General features: G+C 46.5%; 2 protein-coding genes across 4 annotated transcripts; both read right to left on the bottom strand.

Annotated features, from left to right (window-relative positions):
* Positions 1-2414: 2414 nt before the first annotated feature.
* LOC100217229 (uncharacterized) lies at positions 2415-5689 on the bottom strand. Of its 3 annotated transcripts, none has more exons than XM_008683106.3 (9): positions 5440-5689; positions 5276-5339; positions 5123-5193; positions 4905-4986; positions 4679-4794; positions 4423-4563; positions 4289-4315; positions 3485-3559; positions 2415-2895 (listed from the first exon to the last, which is right to left on the bottom strand). In XM_008683106.3, the coding sequence occupies exons 2-9, from the start codon at positions 5328-5330 to the stop codon at positions 2758-2760; spliced, it is 705 nt and encodes a 234-aa protein (XP_008681328.1). In that variant the 5' UTR covers positions 5331-5339; positions 5440-5689; the 3' UTR covers positions 2415-2757. The 3 variants fall into 3 exon arrangements, with proteins under 3 accessions (XP_008681328.1, XP_008681327.1, NP_001346636.1); XM_008683105.2 differs by having other exon boundaries at positions 5558-5618; NM_001359707.1 differs by having other exon boundaries at positions 2442-2895; positions 5534-5608.
* Positions 5690-8885: 3196 nt separating this feature from the next.
* LOC100274270 (50S ribosomal protein L19, chloroplastic-like) lies at positions 8886-11604 on the bottom strand. The gene is made up of 4 exons (NM_001148634.1): positions 11245-11604; positions 10868-10954; positions 10658-10788; positions 8886-9404 (listed from the first exon to the last, which is right to left on the bottom strand). Exons 1-4 carry the CDS (start codon positions 11557-11559, stop codon positions 9296-9298), a joined length of 642 nt encoding a protein of 213 aa, NP_001142106.1. The 5' UTR covers positions 11560-11604; the 3' UTR covers positions 8886-9295.
* Positions 11605-22404: the final 10800 nt, after the last annotated feature.

Here is a 22404-nt window from a genome sequence, read left to right on the forward strand (position 1 = left end):
GGTGGACAGTCGGGATCCACGAAAATGGAGCAGCGTCAGCGTGCAGCGATCTCCAAGTCCTGACTGAAGCTGCCCCTGAGCATGTCTATATATTGTGCAGTCACTCAGGCAGATGTTGGGCCGCCAACTCTATGGTCCATGGGCCTCGGCAACTTTTTTGTTTTAGTACAAAAAGAACCGATCCGTCAATTACTGGGAAACAGAACCGAACTGCCCCCTCCATCTTCTGCCGTCTCCCTCCCTCCGTCTTTCGTTGAGCTTCCCCTCCTGTAATTCCAGAGCCCTCAGCCCTCTAGTTCGTTCGACTTCAGTGCCTTCTTGGTGCTGGACTACTGGTTACTGGTGGAGGCAGCGTAACCGGCTGTTAACACCAGATAGCCAGAGACGCTATGGAACAGCTAAGAGCCCGTTTGGTAGCCTTCCGGCTCTGGCTTTTCTATTAAAGAAAAGAGCTCACCAAACATCATTTTTTAAAGCGGTGTACTGCCAAAAAAAAACTCCTAAAACCAGTAGTGTTGGTGTTTTGTATCTCGCTCCAAAGTAAATTTATTATACGCGTTTTGAGCTCCGGAGGGTGTGCGCGGAGGGCATAAGATTTATACTGGTTCGGACAAAATATCCCTACTTTCAGTCATCGGTGGCTTGCGCTAGCAGCACCATTGTTGATCAAACTTGTAGTAGGGGTAACAAGCAGCCGAGGGAGGGAAGAGAGGCTCTCGTATCTCTTATCGGGGTGGAAGTGGAGCTTATAAGCTACAAGGTGCAATTCTAACTAAGTCTTGGCTTGACGGGGCTCTGGTCTCCTGGTCCTCGTCGGCTCTCCTCCTCCTATTTGTCCTTGTGGGTTTGTCTCCGTCTGAAAGTGTCTGGTTGTCTCTCTATCCCCTCCTTGCCCTGAGACGAGCCTCTCCCTTTTATAGGCCAGGAGAGGGGTCAGCCAACAATGGTTTCTCTGGGAAGGAGCCATAAGGCAAGGATAAAACCAGTGTTTTACCCCCAGGTGAGACCACTCTTACTTGCAGGGCTTGGGTCTATCTGGTTGTCGTGTATTTATCGTGGTGGATGACGTGTGGGTGGCGATGGTTCCAGCCGTCATCATTCGGGCTACGTCAGCCTCTAGCTTCCATAGCCTGGGGCTCGGCGCGGCACGTTGTTTAGTGCCATGCGCACCTAGGCCTAGTCCGATAGGCCACAAGTGCGTCGCAGGCCGAGGGTCGTGTGTGCCATTACCGCGTCGCTTTCCGGGGCACGTAGATCATGAGTGGGAAGCGGACCGGTGCCCACGTTGTGGCTTGGTGCCAGGCGTGGTTAATGTAGCCAGTCATTTATGGTGGGTTAGTTCGGGGCCAGACGCGAAATCCACTCGAGTGGTTTATCCACTTAGCCGGGGGCGAAATGGACCAACTCCTGGGATTTTGATCTGACGGTTACACACTCTTCATGAAGTTGCTTTGTCTCAACTCACCCTTCGCGATGACACCATGTGTCACCTCCGATTCGCTCCGGAACCGCACCGCCAAGTTTTTAGGCTCAAACTTGGTGAAACCCATCATCCATAGCGTTGAGTGGTTTTGAGAATCAACCATAAAATTGTCGTGAGTTGCATACTCCAGACGTATCCCCATGTCCTGGACACGTATCCCGCTGATCCACGACTGTGTCGGCAACACAATATGTTCCACACGTCCTCGCGCTGATGTGTGTCCTAGGCGTACACAAGGAGTTTGCATATCTACCTTTCTCTTTAAGCTTCCGCATTTATTGTTTACTTAAGTTGCAACGTTTACCATTCTTAGTTTAGAATATAGGCTAGTTGGTATGATTGGAACTTAGTTTCCTTCCGACACGTTCGGCCTCTCTCGTCAAGTTCCGCCACGTCCGACCTTGGACTCGGTGCCGTGGGGTTTGACCGGGGGCGGTCCTTTCAGAGTTGACGTATATGTCTCTTTCGACTGACAAACAGACACCAGCGATCAAATGCTCTTTCCTCAGCGTGCTCACTGACCGATGGGTCCTAGGATCCAAGGGTCATTCGCCTGACAAGTAGCTTCACCAACTTTGCTTCTGCTCTAGCACTTTAATACAGAGAAATGGTTCTAGCTTTAGGATAAGCTGCTCTAGCACTTTAATACAGAGAAATGGTTCTAGCTTTAGGATAAGCTGTTTCTGTCAAACGATTTGTGAAATAGTTTCAGCTCTACTAGAAAGCTGTTTTTTAAAAAAGTCAGAATTAGAGTTGTTTTTAGGCAAGCTAAAGCCCTACCAAATGGGTCCTAAGCTAGCGTTCGTTGCTCCGTAGCACATCGAACGTCTATTTTTTACCTGCTGCGTACTGGATGTGGAAGCATACATGCGTGCGTACGTGTAGAACTAGAACCCTAAAACCCAATCGTTGAATGAATACAGGTTCCGTATAACCCTAACACCCATCATCACCCTTTCTTGGTACTCCTAGCTCAGTTCTTCACTACCCAATCGTTGAATGAATACAGGTTCCGTCTTGACATACTAAATACAGAAAGAATGAGAAACCAAGGGGCAAAATACAAACTGGAGGATGAACCAAGCACGAGTGGAAGGAAAGATCTGCACCCCGTTGCCATTTCGTATAATAATAACTAGGATGCAAACAGCAAAAGAAAGAAAAATGGAGACTAGAGCAGAAATTTCATCTTCTTCCCCCGAGCGAGCCTTTTCCCCCACGTCGGTCTCAACTCAACAACGCTTCCGTTGGCTGCAACCTTTTCTTGCATCTTACTACGCATCAGCCGGCGCGGACGAGAAGATGAGGCTCATCAGGAGCCCCACCATGAGACCTATTAGCCCAGCAAACGCGGCGAACGTCAGGGAGAAACCTGCATCGCCTTTGCGGCTCCTGCGCCTCCGAAGCACATCCTGAACACAGTAGGAGGGTTTGTTATGGTATCTACAGAATTCAACAAACAATAAAGAAAAGGAGCGTGCTTTTTTTTCTTCCTAAAAACTAACCTAAAATGCAAAGGGATACATTCAACAATGGGTAGGCGATGAACCTTTTCACGCACATCAAGTTTAGGCCATGCTCAACAAAGCATGTATATGAGCGTGTAAAAAACACTGTCTGTTTACGTAGTGAAGTTAGGGAGGAGATAGGAAAGCTCTGGAGACAGCATGAACAACCTACACGGCTACACCCAGTTCCCCTAAATCTGTTTATAGGAGATTGAGAAAACAAGTTTATGGAGAATAGGGGAGATGGATTTGCAGCAGAGCTTGAGAAAAACATCATCCCATTCAACTCTTTTTGACCTCGTTTTTCTATATGACAGGTTGGTGGAGATGCTCTAACAACTTCGATTTTCTTTAAACTACTTTACTCATGTTGCAGTTCTCATCAGGCCAATATCGAATTGCTCATAAAAAAACCGAGCCAAAGTCCAAATGTCAATATGATCAAGTCAAATACAGGAACAAAACGAATAGAAAGAAGTTTGATATACTGTACCAATTCACGTTGCATTTGCTGATTTTGCTGAAGCATGTTGTCTCTTTCTTCTTTCAACCGCTGAATTGTCTGGATCTGAGTAAGATAAAAGGGGACAACTTCGTGAGAAAAAAATGACCAAGTTGTCCCAAAGGATGTTTACTCGTTCATACAGTCTTGATCAGTGCTAATGCACAAACTTCCTGTTGCAATGAGATTCCTTCATGAAACAATACCTTTGGATAACCCACGATTGTTCTCTGAATTTTCAGTTAGAAACCTGGAACATGTCCATCGGTTTAAAGGGAGCTAGGTACTCTGGTTGGAATGGACAATAGGAAGGGGAGAAAAAGATCCAAATTTTGTCCGCAGAGCATAACTAAAGGAAACATGCTCATGGGCTTCTGGGCATCCCTCCCTCCCTCAATTATGACCTCCCAATTATAGGTACCTTTCCCCCATGATCAACTTTATGACTTTTCAACTGTCAAATCATGTTGCTTCAACATCTTCCTATTTCTTTAGACTTGCACTTGACACGCTCCACATAATCAATGCCACCATGACATTATCCCAATATAGCTTTAAGAATCCAACGTGAAAGAAGTAGCTGTTCTCTCAATGCACAATCAATGTGTAAAGAAACAGATTGTTCATGTGCCACACGATGTTAAATCATGATAAAAAGCTTCAAGCATATAACATTCAAGTTAGCAAAACTATTCGTTCTATGAATTCGTCAGAGAAAAGTGATGAATTCACTTGTTTTCAGTGAAGTCCCAAAGTAAAAAAAATGGTAAGAATTGTTGGCATAGAGCGTATTACCTCTTCAAGGCTTGCATTCTTCAGCATCTGAAAAGTACGGCCAAAGATACGATCAACAGTAAGAGTTACAACTGAAAATTTATAAGTGAATCACAAGTTCCATACATATCAGAAGAGAGCTGCCACAGTCTCACCATCAGATCGTCAGACGCTGCTTTGAAGCTCCGGCTTCCTAAAGATGATACGCTAGAGTCATCTGAACCTCCGCAGCTAGGTAATGTGTAGACAACCTTGAGCTTCATTTCCTCGATTACCTTATCAGCTTCCTTGTTGAACTGCGCACATGTAATGTAACCGTGTATAGCAGCGTGTGGCTGTGGACATCATTTCACTATAGGGATAATGCAACGCTAATAAACCTTACAAATTTGTTCTGCACTTCTTGCTCACCGTATCAGGGGGGATCTCATCCATGTCGGTACTGGCGGCCACCTTCGTGCTCTGAATCAAGAATTTATCCTTGCATTGCATGTCTGGTGGGTAATCTTTCTGTGCCTGCAGCGTAACTGTACCCCCCAGATGGGAGAGAAGGCAGGGAGACACAAACACTCACACATCGAAATCCAAACGGAGGATGCTAAACATAGCCATGGTCCATGGAGAAACAGGTGCTTACTCGTTATTGTGCAAGAATCCCATGGCTGGACGATGCTCGCGTTCGGCCGGACGAAATACTTCCTCGGCGATGTTGTTTTGACCTGAAAATAAATGGGGCAAATTTGACCAGACCTAGTCTAGTTTTCTTCTCATCTCAACATCAAACCTGGTTCGATTTTCAGCGAGCAAAACGCGGAGATTCTGAGGTGAACTTCACGGGACAGGGAAGACATGGACCTTGAATGCGACATGATGCTCGCTGTTGTTCACCACCTTGAGATTGCAATAGCACGGCTTCTCCAGCTCAACTACGCGCAAGAATTCAACGCGGAGGAGAAATTTAACCAATCGCAATGCGAACGAATATATCAATAAATCCACACAGCTTACACAAGAAGGTGAGCTCCTCGGGGTAAACCGAGATCAGCGTTCCGCTACCTCCCATTGCACCCACCTGATCAAAGAAACAGAAACAGAAGCCAGAAGATGAATATACTGCTGCATTAAAAGGGGGGAGGGAAGTGATGACGTTCTGTTTGGAACGGATTCCGAACCTTGCTTTCCAAAAACTAATTGCAAGCAAAATAGATAAATCAACAAAAGGCGGCGATTTGGAGAAGTCGGGAGGGGAGGAGGAAAGAGAGAAACCAATGGGTCTGCAGTTTGCTTTGCCTTGCTTTTCTTGGCTCCCAGCGGCATTGACGGGGCAGCACTCACTTCTTGGGCCCGTGGCACTGTGGCAGTTCTTCTCTCTGGGGTTCCATTTATTTTTGTGAACAGGGTTGCTCTCTCTCTCTTTTTTTCCTCTTTTTTTATTATTGGTGGTTGGTGATTTATGCTACTTTATTTAGAATGCTGTTTCCAGGACTGGAAAGGCATGGTTTTTGTGTTTTTTGTTAACTTTCATTTTAGTAGTGTATGTACGTTGTTTTGCATGCCATGAACACATTTACAATACTCTGATAAAAACAATTTAGGAACGAGTATTTTGGGTGCTATTTAGCACAAACAGTAAGCCATCATTAGAACTCCTAAAATATAAGAAAATTGTGAGACTGTGCTGCTGTCACGGACACGGTACTTGTAGTGCCACAAATATATGCATTTATTCGCATGAATCCACATACAGTACAGAGCGGGAAGTACACAGAAAAATACTCAAGAATATTCTTGTCTGATTGAAGTATTAAACAAACATTGGTAGTTTCACTCTGCATTATCACCTACAAACCATTGGGGCATACGTGACCTGTACTCTACTTGTGGTAGGGACTCGTACAGTTTTTTATGGATACCAGATGAGATTATCAATCATTCTTGTCACTGTCAGACAGGGAACAATCTAGTCACCAAGAAGATTGTGAGGGGTCCCAGATTCCCAGTTGTTGCTTTAAGAAGAAAAAAACGAGCTAATCTTAAACCGAAATTTTGGTGCTGTGAAGTAGTAGTGAACTAGAATTGAAGATCGATTGGAGAAAAAGGATTGGTCCTTGTGCGCGAAAACAAGCAAAGCAATTTTCATGGCGGGTGGAGTTGAAGCCAATTGTTTGGACTGCTACAGTTACAATTTATAGAGACAAGAACGATATAGAAACCGGTACGGATTAAAGCCAAATAAACATGATTACGAGTAAATAGAACTCCCGTGTCATTTAATCTAAAAAAACTCAACCTCAGGTTAAAGCCCTCGGTATTATATATTAAGATGTGTAGACCTCTGTTTTAGTGTGGGACGGACAAGAAACAACGTGCCTGTTTGTTTCGGCTTCTGCCAGCTTCTGGCCACCAAAAGCTTCTGCGGACTGCAAACGCTCAGCTTTTCAGTCAGCTTCTATAAAATTCGTTAGAGCAAAAACCATCTAAAATCAACATAAACACATAATCGGTTGAGTCGTTGTAATAGTAGGAATCCGTCACTTTCTAGATCTTGAGCCCTATGAACAACTTTATCTTCCTCCACACGTAATCGTAATGATACTCAGATTCTTCTCACAGCCAGATTCTCCCCACAGCCAGATTTTCAGAAAAGCTAGTCAGAAAAAAGCTGAACCAAACAGCCCCAACATGAAATTCTTTCATTGCTCTTACGGGGAGTCAAACTCAGGACTTAAAGAGTGCTACTCAGACCACCTAATCAATTCAGCTAGAGATCATTTGATGTTATTTGACGCATAGTCTTTTATAAACTAGATGGGATTATATGGAAGTGATTGAAGGATCAACAAACATGTTCTGTCCAGCAAAGGACTTTGGGTCTTCAGCCACCAATTTATTACGACTAGTCACGTCAGCTGCTAATCCACAAAAATACAGTCATACGTATGTCCCACCCCACGACAGGACAAGCATTCTTTTTCAGATACCAACACATGCGTACATATATTAATTACACATGTACGTGGGAAACCATGATCCTCATAAAAGGATGTAACTAATTTCCACGGGAAGGATAAATTGATGCCGATAAAAAAAATTCGAATGGCCACTGTCCTAGGCACCTTCCAAAAAACTTCAGATCTGACAAGTAAAATACCAAGCCAACTAGTGATTCCATGCTCTTAATGTAACAGAACACTCACCCACAACGGTAAAACCAAAGCATCGGCAAATATTCTCTTAAACTCAAAAATCAAGCTCTCTAATTAACAAAGTTTAGGGTTCAGGGTCCGTTTGGTTATCACAGAACTGTGATATGCAACTATTCATAGCAGGATTGTTAGTCTAAGGTTGGATCAGCTGGAATTATTCCAGGTTATATTCTCGAACAACCTAACAGACCCTAATCTGAATGAAACAAGAGCTAAACACTAAATCATATCAACTAACCGGTAATTTGAAGACTTAACAAAGTTTCCTATCACCACACAAAACTCCTACAATAATGAATAAAAAAATGGACACCTAAAGCTCAAAAACACCTTCGAGAAGCAAATTTCATAGACATGTTTGGAAGCAAAGGGAACGGAGAGATTAAAATACTCTTGCTTCCAAATAAACCCAGAAAGTCCATCTAGTTGAGTAGGGGAGCTTTGCATGCCTAGATTACGACCCCTACATAGCAAATCTAGCCTAGATGCAAACCTGGCCTACTCAGGACGCCAACACGGTCTAGCTTAGATGCAAATCCGGCCAACACGGTCTAGCTTAGATGCAAATCCGTACACCTTCGAGAAGCAAATTTCATAGAGGGCATCTTTGGGAGCAAAGAGAACAGAGGGATTAAACCCTCTTACTATTTAAATCCACTTGCTCCCAAACAAGTCCAGAAAGTCCATCTAGTCGAGTAGGGGAGATTGGCATGCTTAGATTACCACCCTTACATAGCAAATCTAGCCTAGCCTAGATGCAAACCTGGCTACTCAGGACGCCAACACGGTCTAGCTTAGATGCAAATCCGTTCTAGCCTACTATAGGTTCGAGAAAGAGAAATAGAGGAGGGTAAATAGCCTTTTCTAAAACTAATTATGTCAGTTAACCAATATAAACAAATAGTTAGACTAAATGGTCTAAGCAAGACTACATCTCTCTATTTATCATAAATACCTTACAAAAGATCCTAAGTCAAGCAGCTAAGATGATGAGATAATGAGAGGTAATCTAAACAATTCTAGTTAGCAAGTTCACACAAACATGTACAACTAGTACTCTAAACACATCGAAAGCTCCTATACATACTAGTGAGCAAAACATGCAAAGCCTAAGCAACATTAGCAATAAACTAGCACTACTCAACTAGCAAAGTTATACAAGCTAAATTGAAGAGGTATTGACCACTTTGTGTTCCACTTAACTACACAAGCTAATACAGGTGTCGACCACTTTGTGTTCCACACCTGCACACAAACACAACCAAGAGACATATTGCACACACACACACACACTCAATGGTTACTGTCCAAACTCAATCAAAGGGAATCATCTCCTAAAGTCATTCTCAGTGATGAGTTTTAATGCACTATTTTCAATGCTGTCACATTAGATTTAAACTAAATAATCATGTATGCAGGGTTTCATCCCCATGAAACTCTATCATCTCACACCAAACTCTCTCTATATCTCTACTCTTAATTACATTGTCATATCACCAAGCATGATGATGTATCACCATATTTAATGAGTATGAAACTCCAATTAAGAATGACCTAACAATCATTCATCACAAACTCGACGCACAAGAGTACATAACCTTGTATTTGCAAATTCATAATAACAAGGTGCTAGTATGAATTTTGTACACTGACAACAAACAAAACATTGCGCTAAGCCAAGTATGCTATAAAGCTGTAGATATTACATATCTGATACCCAGAGATTACAGTGAAATATGATGATATCGATAGGGAAGTGAAAAAAAGGTTTAAGAGAAATCGAGATGGTGGTGGAAAAGTTGTTCTGTCAGCATATCTGATTTCACTTGAATGTTGAAAAGCGGGGAAGCTTGTCTTTCAGGTAGTACAACTTTGCTCTCCTCACTTTCTTGTGCCTGATAACCGTGATTTCCTTGATCCTGGGTGAGTACCTGCAATGAAATATGCAGGTGCAGTCACCAAATTTGCTGCAATTATTCCGAGTTTGAAGTTTCAAGCATTTAGCATGCGTGGTAAGTGACCGTAACGTATCTAATTAAATTGTTAATCATTACTGAAAAACAGAACTGCAGGTAACCACATAACTGGGAAAAAAGGTATTTTCCATCTGCTGAAAACATAGAATAACACATAACAGTACATAATAGATAGCTAAGTCCATTTGCATACACACAAAAGGGGTAAATTGATGGCCAAGTTGACAAAAAAAATAAGGAATAATAAACTCTGCAATTATAGTGCTTAATCTCAATGCATTTTCTTTTGAAAAAAAAACTGAAGTTCACATAGGTATAGCAAAACAAAGTGTCATGGTATAATGGGAGTATGGGATAATTGTTCAGCATGACAAGAGGCCACCGCAAATATTTGAATGCTTCTGATCCTATGTGATAGCTCTTCAGTTTCGCTCATATGATTATAGTTCCAGAAGAAGCAGAATGTTAATGAACTTATAAAGAAGGAAGAAGGAAGAGGATCAAAGAATGGTTCAGGTAGAGGTACCACATTTATCCGGTTTCGTAAATCTTTTTTTCCTCAAACACGCAGAAGAACTGCGTGTCATTTCATTAAGAAAGAGGGGAGCATACAAAATGTACGAAAAATGGGGCAGACATCAAGAAGGTTCTGTAAATCTTCTGGTATGATACTGAGAGATGATGCATATTGAGCTAGAATGCATGACAATCTATCAGAATTTCAAAAGATTTTGAAGTTCCTCTATGCATTCGTAGGTACTGCAAACTGAACCAACTATATAGACAGCTTAAGCTAAGGTATACCACATAAGGGGGCAGCCCGGTGCATGTGGTACAGCTTGCGCGGGTCAGGGGAAGGGTCGGTCAGACCCATTTGGGTCTATAATACAAAGGTATACCACATATCATGTTCATTATTTCATTGTGTATTTACTTATCAGATTCAATCAACCCAATTCAAAGTGTATCCCATTATGAGAGCACAAAAGTCACAAGATATATAAAGAATGGCATAGCTGCACTCCAAATTTTTAATATACCAGTATTCCAGTAGACTCATATCTATTTTAATATACAGAATGACATAGATCCAGTCAATTGTTTCCATGCATACATAAAAAAAAATTGAGTGCTAATATTTTAACAGTGTCACTGCAAAATATTAAGCAAATATCTACACAGCACAGGTGAACACACAAACAACTTACACTGGGAAGGTAATCTCAACTCCTACACCAGCAATGATCCTTCTGACACGGATTGTGGTGTGAACACCAGCTTTGTGCTTTGCGATGATTATGCCCTTAAAGAGCGACAATCTCCTTTTGTTGGGCCGTTGCTGCAAGATTTGCTTCAGGTATCAATTATTGGCCAATTAGGAATAGACAAAGCATCACACTAAACATGGGAATTTTTACCATCCTAAGCTCAATGATATCGCCAGGCCTCAGATCCGGTACAGTCTTCACCTTCTCAGCCTCCTCAATGAACTGCTTATTCAGAATCTACAACACGAAAATAACCCTATTTACTTCGTCCATTACTAGTTCTAATGGACAGCTGCTTAGAGGCTATGCTGCCAAGAACTAAACAAGCTACTCGTAAGCATTAGTCACAGATAAGTAGAATTATAAAAAGAGTGCAAAGAGATGCTACTCCTCGATAAGACGATAACCTGCTTCCTCACAGCCTAACCTTTTTACAGTATAATTCGCAGCCTATATTTTCACATTACCAGTTCTCCAATACTGGATGCTAATCAACTTTATCATAAGTCCGTGCAAGAAATCCTCACCCCAATTATTTCGCCGAACTTAACCTTCGGCTTGCTCGGCGGCGTCGGTTCCTCCGCCTCCGCCACAGCGACAGACCCCTCGGCCACCTCCTCTTCGGATTCAGCTGAAGTAGTGACAGGCTCCGGTTCTCCAGCTTCGGCACTTGCATCAGCGCGGGGGATTATGTGAGTGATTCGGCGATGGGAAGCGCACAAGGAGAGCCGGTGGAATGAGGAGGCCACGGCTAGGACCTGCGGCGGCGGCGACCGGTGGGATAGGAAGGTTTGGGGAAGCACAACGCCGGAGACGGCGGTGATGGCGGAGGCGGCGGCCATCGTAAGGTTAAGTCGGGCCAACGTGTCAGCGGCGGAGCATGGGACGGAGGAAGGAGGGAGGGGAAGGCGTCGCCGCGGCGGGAGGATTGGGGATAGACGCTATCCTCCTATCTCTTTGTGGGTGGGAGGCTGTGACGCTGCACGCGGGCCCCCAAACTTCTATCCAGAAGTGATATCGGAGCCGTTGGTCCTTTGCGGAGAAAGAGGGAAATGACCTTTGGAACGAAAGAATTTGGCTGCAATTTCAAATTATGATGACGCTTCGGTGGTTAGGAGTGGATTAAATTTTTTTTTGAAGAAGATTAAATTTTTTATTACTCAAAATTGAAAAGAAAGATATTTAATTCTTTCAATCCTCTCAACCACTCTGATTCATGTGTAAACTAACAAGGTCGTGTTAGATTGCGTCCACTAGATCATGTATACGTCTATATAAAACATTGTTATGTGCTATAGATAATATTGTTTACAACGTGAAATTTAAAATAGAAGATAAACTAGAAGAGCTAGTCACGATACTCAGTCTCATATACCGTCACGACCACGATGATGATACCTTTGTTCTTTTTTAGTACTAGAAAATAGTAGCCATAAATAGATATTTCTAAAAATTAAACGTGGGAGCAAAGCCTGCATCCTGTTCGTCCACGTCACCACTTGTCTTGCCAGCCACACGATCTTTATCTGACGTCGAACGAGTCAGCCTCCGGTTACAGCGTTAGAGCCTTCTAGACAAAGTCGTCTTCCCTAGCCACATCAGGTGATTGGTCTCCCACCCCTCGCCGCGTCAAATGAACGCTGGCAAGAGCTCCCCACCTCCATCGTCCCAACAAAAAATGCACCCTTGCTCGTGATGCACTTCCCCTTACTGCCCCTTCCCTGTTGTCGTTCCTTTGCCTCCAAGCAGTGATGTCACGACGCATATCAGTAGGAGCTATTTCCTTCTCCCGTCCCTACCCCCGCCTTAGACGCAGCTCCGCGTCGTCGCCGCCTCCATGCATGCTGCTATCTAGCCACGCGTCGTGCCAGCGTGACTTCATTGTGCGCCTACACCAGCCACACCACGATGTAAACAACACAGCCTCGCCCTGCTCCACCTCCAGCTTCTAGTCTCGCATGGCACCCGCCTACCAAAGTACCAAGAGAGCATCACCCTCGTGTTCTCGCCCGGGTCGGTCGACTTTCTCCTCTGCTCGCGTTGTGCCACGGCCGTCGCATCGCCCTTTACATCGCATATATTTTCTGCATCTCCAGTCGCTCCTTCAGACCTCGCTATACCTCGCCGGAGCTTGGTTCTAATCCGTGGACAAAGGGGAAGGCGGTGAATAAGGGAAAGATAGCGAAGGGGCGACGATACCCACGACGGAAAGCTGGCTCACGTGATGTGCGGGTCAGACGAGTTCAGACCACCGACAGCCACAACCTTGCTGAGCATGTGAGTTCACCGGGTCGCTAATCGTACGCTTGCTGGGCTTAAGCCAAGCTGATGGGAAGCTACTCACTTGAATATTCACTTCCATTGTTCTATTCGATTATGACAGAAAACTTGATTGTATTTTCTATATGTTTTAAACTGTTGTTGTGATGATAGAGGTGCCCAGAAATCTCTCTGTATTAGTCTGCCCCATATCTGTTTTGTTTTTTGGCTCATCTCATACTATACACACCATGTGTTTGTCCAAATGGCTATGACGAAATCATGTTGCAGTACATGGTAATAGAGTAATACTCCCTCTGTTTCTTTTTAGTTGTCGCTGGATAGTTCAATTTTGCACTATCCAGCGACAACTAAAACGAAACGGAGGGAGTAGTTATTTTTTTCAAATGTTGTTTTGTCACAGCCTTAAACTTACTACGTCATTGATATTCATGGTGGCTTAGATCTTGAATGTTTTCAAAATCAACGTGCATACCAAGCAATTCGCAAGTGCAAGTAAGCCAAGTTTAATCTCTACTCGAAAGGATAGTAGTAAAATTGTTGGTTCCACAACATTGCTAATGCAGTTTGGTTCTTTGTGTTTTTTCAATGTACACATTTTTGTTCGGACCTCTTTCTATAAACCACCAATTGTATAATACATTATTCAATTTGATATTTCCTCTGATAAAACACTGTCGGTACCCTGAATCAAGGGTACCCCCTACTACAGTATAAAGATGATGTACACGTGCGACGTCTCCTGGCCGCACGGAGAACGGCACCCGACCCCACCACGTGGACAGGTCTAGGGGCATCATGTGGCAAGGAAAGATGGTACACCCCGGGATGTATCATTGGGTCCGGACCTCCACGGGGGGACACCGGACCCCTGTACACACAACCCGGACCCTCGATTACGGTTCGGGACACCAAAGAAGCCATGTCGGGTCCCCCAGGTTCCTCCGAGTAAGGTCCGGACCTTAGCAAGGTCTCGGGACGGGGGGAACCCCAGCATGAGTAAGGGTCCAGTGCTGGCACGTGTCCAGGCCTTGCCCTGCGCTCCCCGCTCAGGCGGAGACCTGCTGCTGCCGCGTGGCTTGTGGCCCGTGACATAAGCCAATGGTGGAGCCTAACGTAAGGCCTCTAAAGCCGCACGGTCTCTGCATTTATTGCGGAGAGGACGCGCCGCCTGCCACCATGCTGACAGACGATGTGCCCTCTCAGCATTTAATGCGTACTGTCCACTCCGCTGGCAGACGGTGTCAGGGTCATCCTGCAGACGGCACGCCTGTCCAGTCTGTGGTCAAACAGTGCGCCCGTGCCATGCGGCGCACTGTACTCACCATCCCTTATACAAGAAGCTTCCCCTGCACGCCGAGGATACGCAAATCTCGGATGTCAGGGCGCGAGAAGATTGCTCCAGTGGCGAACATTTGTAACTCCAAGTGATATATCCATTATGTCCCTGAGCCCACATGTCGGGGCTCAGTACCTTTGTGCATGCCCCCTTCAACTATAAAAGGGGAGGCATGCGACGTTACAATCAAAGCTCAATCTTTAGACCTATACCCAAGTGATTCAAGACAACTCAAACTCTCAGGCAATACATCACACAGTGGAGTAGGGTATTACGCTCCGGCGGCCCGAACCACTCTAAACCCTTGTGTGTTCTTGTGTTCTTCCCATTTTCCAACAAAACAAGCAAAACGCTTAGGCCCCTCCTCATCTTAGGATTTAGGGCGGGTGCACTCCTCCACCCGGCCGGAGATTTCCTCTCCGACATTTGGCGCGCCAGGTAGGGGGTAGGCTTTAGGTTTTTGCTTGTTTCCTTGCTCAGCATGATGGTGCGGATCGTTGAGCACCGTGCCGAGACTTCGATGGATTTCGAGGTGGAGGAGGAAGCTGCTTCTTCCACACCACTGGTTCCCAACTGCCCTGTGCCGGGCACTGCTACTGTGCACGCCGCACGGCAGCATACGGCTGCACAGACATCCCGGACTCCGTCGAGGGCGACTCCGGGAGCATTGTCAGCAGCCAGGGAGTTGCTGTGACACCCTCCAAGCTCCACAGCCTCACCAAGGGCCATGAAGTAATGGCGGGCCGACGTCGACCAACTGCTCGGCATGGCACACTCTACCTCGACCAGGTCGAGGCCACGGTCATCCCGGCGCCAACATGAGGCGTCAGCATCTGTGCGCTCACCCTCAGTGAGGGGCGCACAGACCAACGACCTTCGAGCAGAACTTGACCGCAGGCATGCGGGAGAGGACGCCAGGGTCTCTTTGGAGAGGGCGCGCGAGCGCCGCAACCTCGATCAAGACTTCGCCGCGGCGGCATCGCAGACACCAATGGGCACTCGGTCCCCAACGGGTGTCCCCTTGGCCGGCGTGGGCTGCGCCGCTCTCGCGGATCATCTCCGCGTGACATCATGGCCACCCAAGTTCCGGCCACACCTGCTGGAAAAGTATGACGGAACGTCAAATCCGTCGGAGTTCCTGCAGGTGTATGTCACCGCTATCACAGCAGCTGGTGGGAACACCGCTGTGATGGCAACATATTTTCATGTCGCCTTGTCTGGTCCTGCCCGGACTTGGCTCATGAACCTCGCCCTAGGGTCAATCTACTCCTGGGAAGAGCTCTGTGCGCGATTCGTAGCGAACTTCGCCAGTGCTTACCAGCAACACGGTGTGGAGGCCCACCTCCACGCGGTGAGGCAGGAGCCCGGGGAGGCTCTTCGGACGTTCATCTCTCGCTTCACCAAGGTGCGAGGTACTATACCTCGCATTTCCGATGCTTCCATCATCACGGCCTTCCATCAGGGAGTACATGATGAGAAAATGTTGGAGAAGTTGGCCACGCACGACATGGAAACTGTCCCCACACTCTTCGCTCTGGCCGACAAATGTGCCAGAGCCGCCGAGGGCCGTGCATGGCACTCGGCCCCACAAACCGGGGCTGCCCAATCGGGTGGCTCGGGTGCCGTCCCCTGGGCCGGTAAGAAGAAAAAGAAGAAGGACCACGACTATCAGAAGCCGCAGTCCACCGCCCTGGTCGTTGCAGCCGCGACCAGGGGCCGGGGCAACCGCAATAAACGTCCACGACCACAAAGGGGTAACAGCGGCTCATGCCCTGTGCACCCCAACGGTCGCCACAGCGCCACGGAGTGTCGCAAGATCATTGACCTTGTGAAACGTGTCAGCGAGCGGCGCGAGCAGTCTTCCAAGGATGGCTCTCCACCTCGTCGCCGACCTGGCAAAGAAAAGGCCGACGACGGCGAGGTGGCCGCGGCTGAACGGGACCTTGGGTATCAGTCACCCGAGGGGGACCTGAAGGATGTCTTCGCCAGAGGCTCCTACTCCGGTGGACATAGCTAGATGGACACCCAGGGGGACCCCGTGCTCCCCGGTCTACAGGGCCGAAGCATGCCTTCCCCCGGAAGCCCTTCTGGACTCCCCACGGGTCCAGATTTCCGACAGGTTCATGCAGAAATGGCCACAGCCGAAGACGAGGGCTCCCTCGTCAAACGCAGACGGGAACCTAGGGTCGGGACCTAGTCCTACGGCAAGTACCAAACCAAGAAGGGCTCTGCAACTCTCCCCCAACTGGGAAGGACCCTTCAAGGTAACGGGAATACGCCGACCCGAGTGTGACCGTCTAGCTACGACTGAAGGAGTTCCTCCCTCTGGTGCTGGAGCATCTCTGTAAGTTCTATCCATAGGAGCAAGTCTGAGGGGTCGAATTTGTTTCCCTTTTGTAACTAGGTAACACATACGTGTACACCAACCCGGTGAGGTCCGTCCCCATAAACCCGGCCTGTTGGTCTGCACCCATGCATGATAAGTTATAAAGAAAAGAATTACCCCCTCAGATGTGCCCCTATGATAGTCTCATCTTACTGCTCCATGGTCTTACCTTGCAGTTAGGACCTCTCTGTGAAAGCAGGAGGGCCCGACAGCCTGGGAGCCAGCTCTAGAGAACGGGACCCCGTTCCATGGGGTGGTCCGGAGCCTGTGTGGCCGCTTAGCCTGGTTCCGTACCCGAAAGACTGCACACTCCACCACTCTGTGATGGGTACCTAGTATTTGGAGCTATAAGTCCTGTAGGTCCGACAACCTCGGGTCCGGAACTAGAGAATGGACATTTGTCTCCTGGGGTGGTCCGGAGCCCGTGTAGCCGCTCAGCCAGGTTCCGTACCGTGGGCCTGCACACTCCACCACTCTACGACAAGTGTCCTAGTACCTAGAACCACCATCCAGGGGTTCCGGACGCAGAACTTGGCCTCCTAGACGAGACCCTGCAGGACCCGAGCATGTATCAAAGGATGGCTAGTGTCAGATGATGGGTCCTGTGGGTGTACTGCTAACGCTCCCTAGCCGAAGCTGTGTGCAGGCCCAGGTCCCAGTCGAGGCTACCTCCTGGGGGCCACCGCCAAACTCTTTCTTAGGTATGCTGGTCTGCAGCCTCGATAAATCGAGCCTACATCCCAGGGGGGCGGGTACCAAGGAAGAATCAGTTACACCACACGCAACAGGGACAAGTGGTACACAGATAAGTGCTAATACTGCTTGATAAATAGTACTCAAAAGTACCTTACAAAAAGCAAAAGTATTACATCCGCTTTCAAGCGGAGTCCTAGTTCCATCTCTACTCTGCAGGAATAAACTACCCGACGCTAGCAAGGTCGCGCTGGAAGGCTGCGACCACTGCCCTTGCGGAATCCCCCAAGACGGCGTAACAACGGTGATGGCCGCCTCAATGCGTGCGCCATTGCGAAAAGGTCCTCGCCCCCGTCTGTAGCATCCCAAAAATTCAAATATTGAAATTTCCTCAAACTCGCTCTAAATTCAAATTGAATTTTTAATTTCCTTTCAAAATGTTTGTTTGCGAGTTGATATCAACAAATAAAATATAGTGGTCTATATTTTCTCCAAAATCCTTCTCAAAATATCCTATAAATATTTCCTCAGTGATCCCCCTCAAATTCTTTCCAGAAATACCGCCCAGATATTTCCCCAGTAATCCCGTTCAAGTTCTTTCCAGAAATACTGCCCAAATATTCCACCGATATATCTCCAAGTATTTTCCTCCTGAGAAATACCTCAGAATCATTTTTCAAGTCTCTACAAATATTTTCTTCATAACTTTCCTCATGCTCATACGTATATGTATGCCTCCGGTGTCATACGGTGAGCTCTACAAGCTAATTACACTCATATAAGACAAATCCATGCTAATCTCCCACTAATCCTCTCATCCTCCCACTAATCCTCTCATCCTTCCCCCTAATCCCCCACCATGGCTATAAATAGAGAGGCAAGGGCCTCCTCTCATCCCACCCCAAGCCATTTCATGGCAACTCTCTCCCCCCACCCACACACACGCCCACTCCACTTCCCACACAAGCACACACTAGCACAAGGATCGTTCGGTCGTTCTTCGATCGTTCGTCCACCTGTTCTTAGTTTGTTCGTTCGTTCGTCCGATCGTCCGATCGTCCGTCCGATCGTTCATGGTTCATTTGTCCGATCGTTCGATTGTTCATCCGTTCGTTCGTCCAAATAATCTTTTTCCTGTCGTTATGGTGCCGAAATTTTGATCGTTCGTTCGTTCAATCATTCGATCGTTCATCGTTCATTCATAGTTCCTATTCATCGTTCATCGTTCGTTCATGTTCCTATTCATCGTTCTTCGAGATAATCTTTGTCCTGCCGTTATGCTACCGAAATTCTGATCGTTCGTTCGTCCGATCATTCGATCGTTCGTCCGTTCATTCATAGTTCCTATTCATCGCTCATCGTTCATCGTTCGTTCATACGACTATTCACCATTACTATCCATCGTTACTATTCATCGACACTATTCACCATCGTTACTATTTATCGTTGCTATTCACCGACACTATTCATCATCGTCACTATTCACCGATGATATCTATAATACCTTTTTCGTCGTCACTATTCACCGTTACTATTCATCGTTACTATTCATCGATCATCCGATCACCCCAAATTTCAACTACTCATCTGTCATGTTGTCCAGTCCACCTAAGACCAGCCAGACCCATATTCCAGTCATACGAACTCCGGTGACTGTGATTTTCCTTCCAGTGGGAACTCCCCATCTGGTCACCCATCCCAGGTTTCTCCAAGTTGAGCACGCTTAACTTTGAGATTCCTTCGAACCAGGCTTCCAAACTTTGATTCCAATAATTCTTGTTTCTAAATTCTTATCGAATTATTCCCTATCCAACCATGTCATCCCTTAAGCATGGTTCATGTTCCTGAAAACTCCCAAAATACTCTTGTCCCATATTCTGCCTATAACTCTCATGTTCATACTAAGTCAGACGATTCATTCGTCACTATTCTCACCAACAATGAACTTCACTGTGTTACACCACATACACCCAGCTATAAATACACCCAGCTACCCTCTCCCTCTCCACACACACTCAACACCCTCAGCCAAGGCAAACACCCTACCCACTCAGTTACTCCACTCTACCGGCTACACGCATAGTGTCGCTTCGCCTCCAGTCCAGCCTCCTGGTAAGCACCTTCGCTCCATCACCAGTAATATCACAACACCACATGACACAGATTCTGCTCAAGACTCTACCCATCCATTTATCGCTATTCTAACCACTATACTAAATATTTGTTGGTATACTTGCTGGTTTGTATGTTTGCTTATTCATGTTGCATAGTTATCGGTGCGTTCGTGTTGTCTCGTGGAGGCCAGATCTGCAAGTCTACGCCAGGCAGTGGAGCTAGAAGCCAGTTCCGCGAGCTCCCCTTCCCCCTTCACCGGATAAGCACGACAAGCTCACTGGATCCCTTTGATGCATAAATTACCTATGATTTTTCAACCACAACCCTCAGCCTGTTATTTTATGCATGATATGATTTTGAGACAAGTTATTATGGCCACCCAGCCGCTTGCCGCAATCAATCCTTGATATATTTGTTACAAATGATTTGAGAAAAGGTGTGAGTTTTCAAAAGAAAATGCTTTTCAAAATGTGTATGATGAAGGGTTTTCACCCTTATCACCTTGTGAGTGGGATGATCAGGGACTCCCTGGTTTAGGGGAGGGCCTAAGGTTATGGCTCAGCTGGTTTAGGTGTGAGCAGAAGGATTGTCCGCTCATATAAGAACCGGTTTGTCATCCTTCACTATCTGTACTCATGATAAGTACAACCACTCGAGACTGTATGGGCAGTCACTCAATCTGAACTCGTACAGTCCAACCCCAGAGTTATGAAGGCTGGGGAGCACCGGGAGGATAAGGAGGGGGACTGTTTTGTCCGGTTTGGACATGGTGGTGGCCTGACTCCTTCCGATATAACCGTTAAGGTTAGGACGTGCGAGGAAAGAAAGAGATTCGGATTCAGATCTCATTGGCCATGAGATCGCAGAGCTGGACTAGTGGGTAAAGTGTACCCCTCTGCGTAGAGTTCAAACTTATTCGAATAGTCTGTGTCCACAGGAATGGACGAGTCTGGTGTGGTATGACAATTAGTGTTTTGTTTTCAAAAAAGGGTGCGTTTGAGAAAAGTGGTTTTTAAAAGGTCCGACGGTTGAGCCGTGAGCTATGGTGGACGGGAAGTCCAGTAGCTGTTTTTGAAAATGAAAACCAGTGGGAAACTGCTGAGATACCTGGATGGTTTAGTCCAGGGGATTTTGTTCTATATTGAAAAACTTCCTGCTCCTTTGGGAGAGGATGCACTTTGAAAATACAAAATGTTTTACAAAACAACCCTGCATAAAATATTGTTGTTTCTGCAAAATATCCTGAGCTCCACATATTCCATGCATTATATCTGATTTCCCCATTCCGCGGGTGAAGGTGGGCTGCTGAGTATGTTTGTACTCACCCTTGCTTATTTGTTGTTTTTCAGAAAAAGGAGATCGGGTAAGAGTTACGACTGTTCCCAACCTTGCCTGTGGCTGTTGGACCACTGATTTGCTTTGCTGCGTATACCGGGCTGCTTTAGCCCCACTCTGATGATATGTCCCGAGTTGTGGACCAACTCTTAAAGTTGAGCGCCACCTTTATAGGTTTGTCTCATTTAAGCAGATCTGTAATCATCTGATGTATAAATGTGTTTACTAGCCTCCTGAGACTAGTAATTGTATCACATTTGAGTCCCAGAGGATCTAGGGCGCTTCAGGTGGTATCGGAGCTGTTAGATTGGCCGCAGGACATAACCCTTAGCCTGATCCAAAAGTTTTGAGACAAAACTATTTTTTTTAAAAAAAATCTTGCTCTCATCCCTTCATTTCAAAAATGCTTTCCCCTTTCCTTCTCTCAGAAGTCAGATGGAGGTTCGCTGCCAAACCAGCTTTTGCCAGAATAAAGATGGTTTCACCAAGTTGCTGAGAGCATGCACAGTTCGCCTCAGAATCAAGAGCCAGCCAGAGTATGATGGTCGTGAATTCGTCGAGCATGGCACAGAGAAGTGTGGCGTGACTGTATACATCGGATCCAGTCCGCACCATGTGGAATGGAGTGTCACTGCTGCTGTGCACAGATTCAAAGACACCTGCCAAGTCGTCGCTCGCAAGGCATTGAGGGCCATGTGTCAGATCTATGAAGAAGAAGTGGCCGACACCCCGCTCAGATTCTTTCCGCCCTTTCAGAGAGACCGTCTAGTTTGGATGGCAAGGATGCGTGCATTGGAAGGGCAGCAATTGCTTGAGGATGACCCCACAGTCGTGTACCTCACTGCATACCTGCTCACCCTGGATACACAATATGATTTATTGGCTCGGCACCACCTTCAGATGATTGCCCGAGCAGAAGATGGAGAGAAGTGCAACCGTAAGCTCCATGTGGATCTCACTACAGCTCAAGCCCATGTAGCTGCCTTGGAAAGTCGTGAAGTCATTGCTGTTGAAGCCCTGAAGCAAGCCAAGGATGAGCATGTCCAGAAGTTGATGGAGGCCTACTTGATCACCCATAACCAGCGTAGAGCCCTGCGGATCCAAGATCCCGCTTCATCCAACCCAGTCCAACCCAGTCCAACCCAGGAGAGCTGAAGATCCTCAGATTCTTGAAGGTCACCCGCTCTCTATCAAAGGAGAGAAGAAGGCTTGGGAACTCCCAGAAGGAGCCATAGTCTTGGAAGGAATTCCAGTCTTCCCTCAGGCTATGGATAAGCAAGAGCACCCCAAATCCTCCCAAGATCCCCCACCAGAGTTGTTTGAGCCCCTCACCATGAAGAAGATTTCAGCACCGTCCCGTGAGGTCAAAGAAGAAGCTGCAAGCACCCCGCCAGCACTGCCGCCCTCTGAGGAGCTACAAGAGCCAGACCCGCTTGAAGAAGAGTTTGACCTCGTCTTGCCATCTCAGTTGCCGCCAGAAGAAGTCATCAACATCAGCTCCCTCTTGACCCATCCAGGAGATGTCTCAGATTGAAGTTG

Source organism: Zea mays, chromosome 5 (genome assembly GCF_902167145.1).
Source record: "Zea mays cultivar B73 chromosome 5, Zm-B73-REFERENCE-NAM-5.0, whole genome shotgun sequence".
Classification (NCBI taxonomy): Eukaryota; Viridiplantae; Streptophyta; class Magnoliopsida; order Poales; family Poaceae; genus Zea; species Zea mays.